We start from the raw sequence: 9,842 nt of genomic DNA, 5'->3' as shown, positions 1-9,842 counted from the left end.
TTTGGTCAATATTAGAGATACCCCCATATATTCAAACTAATGACTACCCTTGAACAAGGTTTTCTAATAGAAATTAATATAAAATGACTTAAATACCCTTATCTTCAACCTCTAGGAAAATTTAACCATTGATTTTATCCTTGAAATCATCACATGCAACCTTCCTATTTTTTTCAATGTTCAAACCATAGGATTAATTCTTAAAAAATGTGTATGGACAAATTTTTGGATAGAAAAATCAGGAGTTTTAGAAAAGAATTATGATGATGAATCGAAGACAATATTAAATACATTAAAAATAATTTATTTTAGAGGTTTACCATTAGAAGATCAAAGATTTTTAGAATCATCTTCGACCTCAATATTCTCTCTCTTTCAATCTTCAAATCCTAGCAACAAAACATGATTTTCAATGAAAGAGAAGGATAGCTTTTTCAATAGAAAAATCGGAAGAACACATTAATTGAAGATGTGAGATTGAAGATGAGGTTGAGATGCTAAAAATAGGTTACCCTAGAGGTTAACAACTTGAGAAAGAATTAAAAGCTTTTTTTTTTCTGAGGTTGAAGACAATGACATTTAGGTCCTTTTACGATAGTCTCTAATACAGAACCTAGGTCAAGGGGGCATGTCATCGTTTTGAAAACAAGGGTATCTATTATATTAACCAAAACATGGAGAGGTGTCTCTAAATCACCCTATTTGTTTTTAGTATAAAACAAATAATCCACGTGTTGCAATCTTAGACCTCAATTTAGTTGACTAATGTCATAATTATTTCGTAGCCTCCTTCGATGGAACTTAAAAAACTTTCATTTCTTTATGACAACTCGTTGTAGAAAACGTGTATCAATTTCCACATGTCACAATCTAGTTGGCTTCTGGGACCGTTGGCAACCCATTGTACATTATAAATATCTTAATATCAACTCAATGATGCATCATTGTTCTTGGTCTCTTCCTTCTTCTACAAAAAAGAAAAAAAGAGCTCTGAAAACAAAGCTTCAATACTTTTCTCTCTTCAACCTCCAAATATGGTGGCCTTTCTCAATTCCAAACTGTTACATGCCTTCTTCATTTTGTTAGTGATGTTGGAGACACAAAGTTACTTCGAGGGTAACTAACCTTCTTAGTTAAGCTTGTGAATTTTATATATATATATATATATATATATATGGAAGCGTTCGGAGGCTTTAAAGAGAGCCAAGCATTGAGTCAAACATTTTATAAAATAAGGATTAGAAATTTCAGAATGGGCTGATTTTTTGTGAGGATGATCTCTATGGTGAGGATATCATCCTTACCAAAAATCAGCTCATTCCGAAACTTCTAACCCTAGTTTACAACTTGAGAAATCGTGGACTGTCCAATTTTTTGTGAGAATGATCTCCTCACAAAAAAATCAACCCATTCCAAAATTTCTAATCCATACATTGAAAAATGTTTGGTACATATATATATATATATATATATATATATATATATATATATATATTATCACAATAAATTTGTTCTTGATGAGATTAGCTTTCATCACCTATATACTATAGGCTTTAACAACTAAGATAGTTGGCACCTTCAACCAGCCTGAATTCTCAATTCTCAAATCAGACTGTTACGCTCCTTGTTCATGTTGCATATATCTGATCTTCTTCAGTTTCAACTTCATTTCTTACCTTGTCTTCATCTATCTGTTTTGGCTATAGCATATATCCCTCGAAGAAATAAACATTTTTGAACCTTGCGCTTATGTCTTGGAAAATATTTCTCTTTGTAGTTATAGCATAACAAGAGATTTTTCGCGCTCCGTTGTTATTTCATCACTGAAGAAATACTTCCCTTCATGAGTAGAACTTTTACCATCAATTCCTTTAACCTCTTCCCATGCACATGCCATCGTCCCCTTAAATAGACCTATCTTCTAGTCAAGTTTAGCACTCCTCCTACCTTTAAACAGCATTCCCTTAAACTTAGTAACAACTCCTACACATGAACTAGTAATTGCACCTACGTAACCTCACATATTGTTTACTTTTACTAAAATTGACACATCAATACACTATACTACATCTGATCTAATGCTTACCCATGAATGAATTCAGGCAAGCATCTGATAAGAGGTGCACTTGCGGCCGACGCAGTAGCTCCAAGTTCACCCATCACTCCTGCTGCATCTCCAGCAATTAACAGAAGCGATTTTCCTGCTGATTTTAAGTTTGGGGCATCTACCTCTGCTCTTCAGGTTTGTATTTGTTGATTCACTATTTAAAATATAACTACCTGAGATTAATTCCTTTATCCTACATTTTTTATCTCAGACCCACATCATTTGTGTATTGGATTGATTAAAAACACAATTGTTGTCCATCCACTTTGTCCCAACCTATCTGTTGCAATTTTATTACAAAAACTCCTCTACTTTATTATTATTACTTTATGAATAAGGCTATTGTGACTAACTTAGTAAGATTTTCAAATACATTATTGGATTGAACTTGTATGGGAACCCAAATCCTAGCTTGATCTAGACACAGAGTTATTTTAACTCAGAATGGATTGGGTTTGGGATCTGGTCTGATTGACAGCCTTGGTAATATATTAACATGATGTTCCACGTGGCATATTTGGAGCAATTGATCTCATTTGGTGATTTATTTTGTGTTTTGCAGACAGAAGGACCAGCCAATATCGGAGGGAGAGGACCAAGCACCTGGGATTTTATGATCACACTTGCACCAGGTAGGCCCACAACCATCTTCTTTTCTTGTAGTAGTTGACTTTATTAAAAGTGAGCCGAAGTACCTAATCAAACTTTGACTTTCTTCTCTTCAGAGTTCATTGGACTAAACACTACTGCTAACGTAGCGACTCTTTCCTACCTCAGATATAAAGTAAGTACTTTGCTTTGTTCAAGTCAATAATTAGAACGGGTCGGGTTTTCTTTGGATTAGGTTGAGCCCAATTGGGCTTGGCTGGGTCAGCCTTCATGCTGGCCTAATTTTAATTTTTTAAATCTGAGACTGATCCGAAACCCATTCTTAATATGTAGACTAGGGGATAGGTCTGGTTTCGAGTCAAGCCTATTTATGGAATTAAATTTTTTTTTTTTTTTAAAGGGAAAATATTCAAAAAATATATTTTAAAATTCAGGTTTTCATCATTAGGTGCTAAAGATTGTCTTTTAGGTCTAAAAAATTTCAGGTTTCATTGATCCTTTATGGTCTCAAATTCTCCATGGCACTGTGTTTTGGTGGGAATTTTATTTTTATTTATTTTTTTTCATAATGGGACAAGTACCGTAGAAACTCGATTTGACTTGTTTCACTAATTAACACAATTATTCAAGGATAGTAAATAACCTTTTTTTAAATTTAAAATACAAAGTATCTATTAAGATATTTGATGAATGGTATATGGGTTTACAGGAAGATGTGAAGCTGTTGAAGGAGATGGGACTCGATGTGTACAGATTCTCAATCTCTTGGACTCGGATATTGCCAAGTATGTTCTTCATTCTACCACTTTTGTGTGATAAAATTGTTTAATCATCACGTTTTACTTGGTTAAATTAAAACAAAGGTCCATAGGTGTCAAGGGTTTGGTTTCAGTTTGCTTCCACTTACACCTAGAATCGGAACTTAAATAAAACAACAGTTTTGATTCTTAGTATGAGATCCTTTGAACCAGAACTCACCATACAAACACCTAAGATACATTGGATACCCGATAACATAGACAATTATTTAATGCGACCACTAATGTTCATATATATGATTTCGACATCACATTTTTTTGGTTAGTTAGTTAAGAGAAATAGCCCAAGATTTTCATAAAACTAGAACCTTACTATCATATGAATAGCAAACTTCTTCTCTATAGCTAATCAATATATTTGATATTGGGAATTCAAACTCACAGATGGTACTGGCGAGGTAAATCAAGAGGGTATCAACTTCTACAACAATCTCATAAATGAATTAATCGCAAATGGTAAGAACATGTTTATTATATTAGAATTTTTTCCTACTTTATTCTCATCTAGATATGATTAAATTTTAAAACTGCTTTTCAGATATAGAGCCTTTTGTGACATTGTTCCATTTTGACCTACCGGTGGCTCTACAAAACAAATATAATGGCCTTTTGGGTCGTCAGATAGTGTAAGTATCTCATTTTTTTCTTAATTATTTATTTATCTTTGAGCATTTTTATAATACATATTCGAAAATTAAAGTTTACATTAATTTCTTTATTTTTTCCTACTTTTAGGGAAGATTTCAAAAACTTTTGTGATATATGCTTCAAAAATTTTGGGGATAGAGTCAAGCATTGGCAGACAGTTAATGAGCCACAGGTTTTCTCTCAATATGGATATTTACAAGGACTTAATATATCAGATGATCCTGCAAGATTTCCTTATATTGTTGCCCATAACATCATATTAGCCCATGCTACTGCTACTAAACACTACAGAGAAAATTATCAGGTGATTTACATGAATTCTACTTTTCTACTTCTCCCATTGTCTCTCAAGTACGACTTTTTATTAAAATAAAATTTATGCCTGGGAATATATATACATACACACACATATTGTCAAAGGCCTCATGAGGATGTTAAGGTATTTTGGTAATTGCAAAATGGTATTTTTGTTAATAGCATAAATTTTAGTGGTATCTTTGTCAAAAAATCAGCCCATTCGGAAACTTCTAAGTCCATCAATAGTGGTTTGCAAATTATGATAAAAATCGATGGTCTATGATTCTACTTGTAAATTGGGGTTATAAGTTTAAGAATGGACTTAGTTTTTTTAAGGATAGTCTCCTTGCCATAGAGATCATCCTGACAAAAAATCGGCCCATTCCGAAACTACTAGCACATATGGGGAAATACACTTCGGTTACGTTATTAGTTAATGAACCCGACCCTATATATATAAATACATATGAAACTTCTGATACCCTTCTATTCTAAATTGCGTCTCTAGTGAAAAAATCTATATATATTTATTTTGATTGGTTCTTTTATTTTTCAGGCCACTCAAGGTGGTGAAATAGGTATGTCGTTGCTCCTTCAGTGGTTTGAACCATTATCAAACTCTCAAGCAGATAAAGATGCAGCAACCAGAGCCTTCGCATTTCAAGTGGGATGGTTAGTTCCAACTATAATAAACGTGACATACTGATTATATTTATGTAATAAGCATATAACCATCATCTATGTAAATATGATAAAGAATTCATAACGAAACTCCAATCCTTATCGTGTAAATATGAAATCAAACAATTGGGATAACACACATATCATTAGGATACATAATGTATCCCTAAGATAAATCCCAACAATTGGATTTCATGTTTACAAGGTTAGTGTTGCGTGTTTTTGTGAGTTGTATATTTGTTAGGAGTGAAATCCACTAGTCATGATTTATCTTGTCCTTTAATGCTAACAATCTATCCTATTAACTCAAAACTCTAATAATGAGTTTTTGTTTATTAGGTTTGTGGAGCCATTTGTGTTTGGGGAATACCCATCTATTATGAGAACTTTGGTGGGGAACAGACTTCCAACTTTCACTGCTGCGGAGAAAGAAATGGTTAAAGGAGCTTGTGATTTTTTTGGTATCAATTACTATACATCAAGATATGTCAGAGCCCTACCAATAAATTCAAATGCTGTACCTCTTAACTATACTGAGGACCAATTTTTGGTCACTGAAGGTGATAATCTCTACAACACAAATAGGCCCCAATTATCTCTTTGACACTAACTTATCTAATCTTTTACTCTTATCTTACGTTTCTCATCACAGTGGAAAGAAATGGAATACCAATAGGCGATACGGTAAGACTGACCACTATTTTGTTTCAATAGTTAATTAGGATTTTGAACATTTATTTTTTATACATTCAAGTCTCAGTACTTATGTGTTATTTAAGCTATTTTATAATTTTGATTTCATGATTTTTATTTGTAGGTTCCTGGCAATACCATCCTTTACATCTATCCTAATGGGCTTAGAGATGCCATGATATATATGAAGCAAAACTACCAAGACCCTATAATCTATATCACTGAAAATGGTATGGTTAGTTTTATTAGGATTGTCTTTTTACATAGTCCAAACCATGGGTTTGTTTAATAATGAGGTGTTTCGATCTTCATATCAATAACTTAGATTGCAAGTTATTTCTTACTAGGAGATTTCAATGGTAAATGCAGGGATTAGTGAGCAACGAAATGATACTCTTCCACTCAAGCAAGCACTTGAGGATAATCACCGAATTTCATTTATTCAACGCCATCTCTATGCAGTTGAAGAAGCTTTGAGGTAAAGCCTAAAGACTTATCATGGAATACCATATCACATTGTTATATAGAATCCTGAGCCATTCAATTAGTAGGCTAAATTAAGGGTTTGACTCAGTGGTAAAATTGGGGTTTACTCTCTCACTGATCGTGTGTTTGAAAATGAGTGGCCTCTTGACTTATTCTATTTCATGTTGGGAAACTTCTTGGGTTGTGACGTCAGAATGTATATATGGACTAGTCTCCTCCCAAAAAGTGTGGGGATATCCCGGTGATATAATAATAATAAAAAGGTGAAGCCCATGCTATTAATTTTTTCTATCAATATGGTGAGCCCATTAATTGAACCATTTCGATATATTTATAGACAGGAAAAAAAAAAGGGAAAAAAATTGAATAATTTGTTCTTCTACTAATGTTAAATAATATTTTGTGTGACAGGCAGAACGTGAAGGTGAAAGGGTACTACGTATGGGCTCTATTGGATTGTATGGAAGTAGGAGCAGGTTATTCCATTCGATTTGGGTTGGGCTTCACTGATTTCAATGATAATCTCAAAAGATATCCCAAAAAATCTGGACAGTGGTTTAAGGAATTCCTCAAGAAGGCTTAAGTGATTTTTTTTAAAAAAAAATTTGTTTATTAAATGTTATTGTATTCTTTTTATAAAATAAAGCTCATTGGATATGTTATTCAATGTTGTACCACGTCATGTGCGTTTTAATGAAACAAAAAAAATGTCTTGTTTATTATTATTATTATTATTACTATTGCAAGCACAACTCTTTAAAAGAACTTGGACCCAGTGTTAATCAAAAGTCAAAATTCAACGTTACCTCAGCCATTGGACATGAAGTATTTGCTGAATGTTTAATGAAGATTGAATTTCGTTAAGGATCTAATTTGTAACATGTTGGATTGATGTTGGATCTACAATAATCAGATGCGGTCAAAATCTTAAATTTTATAAATTTTCTTACGATTTATATAGAAAATACACAGCAATCATAAATAGAAGTAAAATCTAAATAAATCAACTTAATAACAAAATAAAATCAAATTTACTTAAATTAATCACCTAATTCACATAAGAATATGATTTGATATATGCTAATATTCCTTGTAGATATGTGGGTTTCGAAACTTTTGGAGAGGTTTGAACTCATTTACTTAGGTTTTATAATTGTCACAATTTAAAGAGTTTGAGTGTGAATGGATACCACTAAAATGATTTTTAAAATACGTTTTGGTTTGTAGTGACTTATTTTCAATGGTAAGGTAAAAGTCTACCTAGTGAATTAAGTAAGGAAGTTCGGTTAAGGGACAAAGAATGTGTTACGCAACTTGTCCCTAACACCTTCCTTGTCCCACCCATCCATTGATGGTTACCAAAATAATCATTAAATGAAGTTTTAAACTATTTTTATATTTTATTTTTTGAGAGTAGAGGAAGTTATAGAGAAAATTAAGGAAAATTGCCTATAATCTAATTTTGCAAAATGGACTGAAAGAGACAATAAACAAGCTATACACCAAAGTGTCTACATGCTGGATTTTTTACGAGCTTGAGATTTTGGTGGGAATTCACAATACCATTTTTTGGCCTCAAAGCTATCTGTCTTCTCATATGCTCTTTTAGGAGTCTTTATTTGTTGGTTTAGTCCTTAGGTCATGCTTATAAGTTGGACACAATCTATGATGGAATTAAACATTTATGCATGAGATGTTGTTCACATGAAACTGTTTTGTTGGCTTAAAGAGTTAGCTGTAGATATAAGTAGATTTTCATTTTTAACTCTAACCTTTTTAGAATAGAAAGATGTGGTGTGTGTGCACATAGTGTATGCATGAGATGTTCCAATGGAATTTATTATATGACTTATTAGAGGGAAGATTACCCAGGTTGAAGAATTACTTTCTTTTTTCTCAACTTTGGAAAGAAAGGAAAACTAAACTAATCAACATAAACGAAAGTTTGTAAAAGTAAATGGAGTTGAAATACCAAGAATTAAAAATTAAATGTTCAGAAGGAGCTTATTATGGCTGTAAGAAAAGATTATCTCCAAAGAGTGATTACTCTCTATTCCCATGCCATCAAACTAACTATGAAATTAAAGACTACATACTTAGAATTTAAATAAATATAAAAATAAAAGAAAAAGATGTGTTATATGAAGGGATATAGGAAAAAATTAGCCTTAAAACATAAATTTAACTATAACACCCCACCTTGGTGCCTTCTTCATTTTTTTTTTCTTTTTTTCTTCTAGTTTGACTTATGAAAATGTGAGAGGTTATGTGGATAGAGTTTTGAAAGAGTTGGGAGATTTGAGAGAAGATTTCGATTGAATTTTAGAGTTTTATAATTTTTCTCATTTTTTTTCTTGGAAGGGTCTCCTATTTATAGGATTTTTGGAGACCCTTGGGGATAGTTTTGTCCTAAATCTCACACTTATCAATATTCTTACTAAAATCTCAATGAAGGATCCCAATTATGTCTCCTCTCTTTGGCCTTATTTATACCTTATTGAGTCTTGCCAATTATGATAGGATTAGGCAATGGATAGGATGGTAAAAGGCAATAAATTCTAGAGAGTTCTTGAGTAGAGTCAAAGTAGTCTTGGATCCTATACCTTAAGTCAATTGTAGAAGAATTAAGCCAAATGACATATAAATTGATACTTGAATTTTAGGTATTATAGACTTTCTACCTATCTAAATTTTTATCAACCAGGGATAGGAGTGACTTTGCACACAAGATTCTAAAAACTTTTTGAGAATGGACAAAATTGTCTTAGGTCTTTGAAGTTTGTAAATTTATATTGAATCCTCTTTGAATGATGATAGTTTGTATTCACTCATCATCTTCATTTGACTTACATACCTATATGTATGCAGACAATAGGGATATATGAGCAATAGATAAGTGTACTTTGGCTTTCCTGTCATGAACTTTTTTAATAAGTTTAAGAGTGAAGGCAGGGTTTTTAATATATGCCATGTGCAACAGAAATATATGGATGGATATGTCTCTTGCCACCGTATTTCCTCCTCATCAGCTACCACCCTTCATCATGAAGTCTAAATTTCCTGCATTCTTATAAGTGTTATCGTGGATAATGTTAATGTACTTTTATTGCTCCCAAGAGAGAACCTTCTTCGCTTTCTTTCTAAAGCCTTCACATTTAACAATATTAACATAAGGAAAAACATACAATGAACTTGTTAGTGCGAGATTATAGAGCTGACTGGTCTCTTTTAGTTAATAAACCTGTTGTAGGAAATTATTATCCAACTACGTTAGAAAATATGGTGGAGTGTGTCTGCAGGATTTCTCTATGGTGTTGATAGATCTATTGAGTTCCTTCTCCAAGAGAGACAAAGAGTCTCTACCGTGATCTTCAATCATCGAGCTTTGTAATCGTTGAAAGGGATTCGGTGGTCATTGTTGAAAGCTGCATCTCTCTCTCTTCTCTTCTCTCTGCTTGGTTCTTTCTGAGGTTACTAACAGTTATGTCGATCACATGCGCTGT

General features: G+C 32.7%; 1 protein-coding gene across 1 annotated transcript; it reads left to right on the top strand.

Annotated features, from left to right (window-relative positions):
• The first annotated feature begins 963 nt into the window (after positions 1–963).
• LOC147387884 (beta-glucosidase 12-like) lies at positions 964–6,948 on the top strand. Its single transcript, XM_086421127.1, has 14 exons — positions 964–1,116; positions 2,103–2,242; positions 2,670–2,739; positions 2,833–2,891; positions 3,426–3,501; positions 3,919–3,990; positions 4,073–4,160; positions 4,270–4,486; positions 5,036–5,151; positions 5,500–5,720; positions 5,813–5,844; positions 5,978–6,083; positions 6,223–6,331; positions 6,751–6,948. The coding sequence occupies exons 1-14, from the start codon at positions 1,035–1,037 to the stop codon at positions 6,920–6,922; spliced, it is 1,560 nt and encodes a 519-aa protein (XP_086277253.1). The 5' UTR covers positions 964–1,034; the 3' UTR covers positions 6,923–6,948.
• The last annotated feature ends 2,894 nt before the right edge of the window (positions 6,949–9,842 follow it).

The sequence above is a fragment of the Akebia trifoliata genome, chromosome 13, assembly GCF_017979445.1.
Source record: "Akebia trifoliata isolate Shusen 1 chromosome 13, ASM1797944v1, whole genome shotgun sequence".
NCBI classification, from domain to species: Eukaryota; Viridiplantae; Streptophyta; class Magnoliopsida; order Ranunculales; family Lardizabalaceae; genus Akebia; species Akebia trifoliata.
Note: the sequence above shows the minus strand (reverse complement) of the source record. Positions and strands in the feature narration are given on the sequence as shown.

Coding starts and splice junctions, on each gene's coding strand:
- LOC147387884 (XM_086421127.1), top strand. CDS start 1,035: ATGGTGGCCTTTCTCAATTCCAAACTGTTACATGCCTTCTTCATTTTG. Junction 2,892..3,425: donor TTTCCTACCTCAGATATAAA/GTAAGTACTTTG, acceptor ATGGGTTTACAG/GAAGATGTGAAGCTGTTGAA. Junction 4,161..4,269: donor CTTTTGGGTCGTCAGATAGT/GTAAGTATCTCA, acceptor TCCTACTTTTAG/GGAAGATTTCAAAAACTTTT.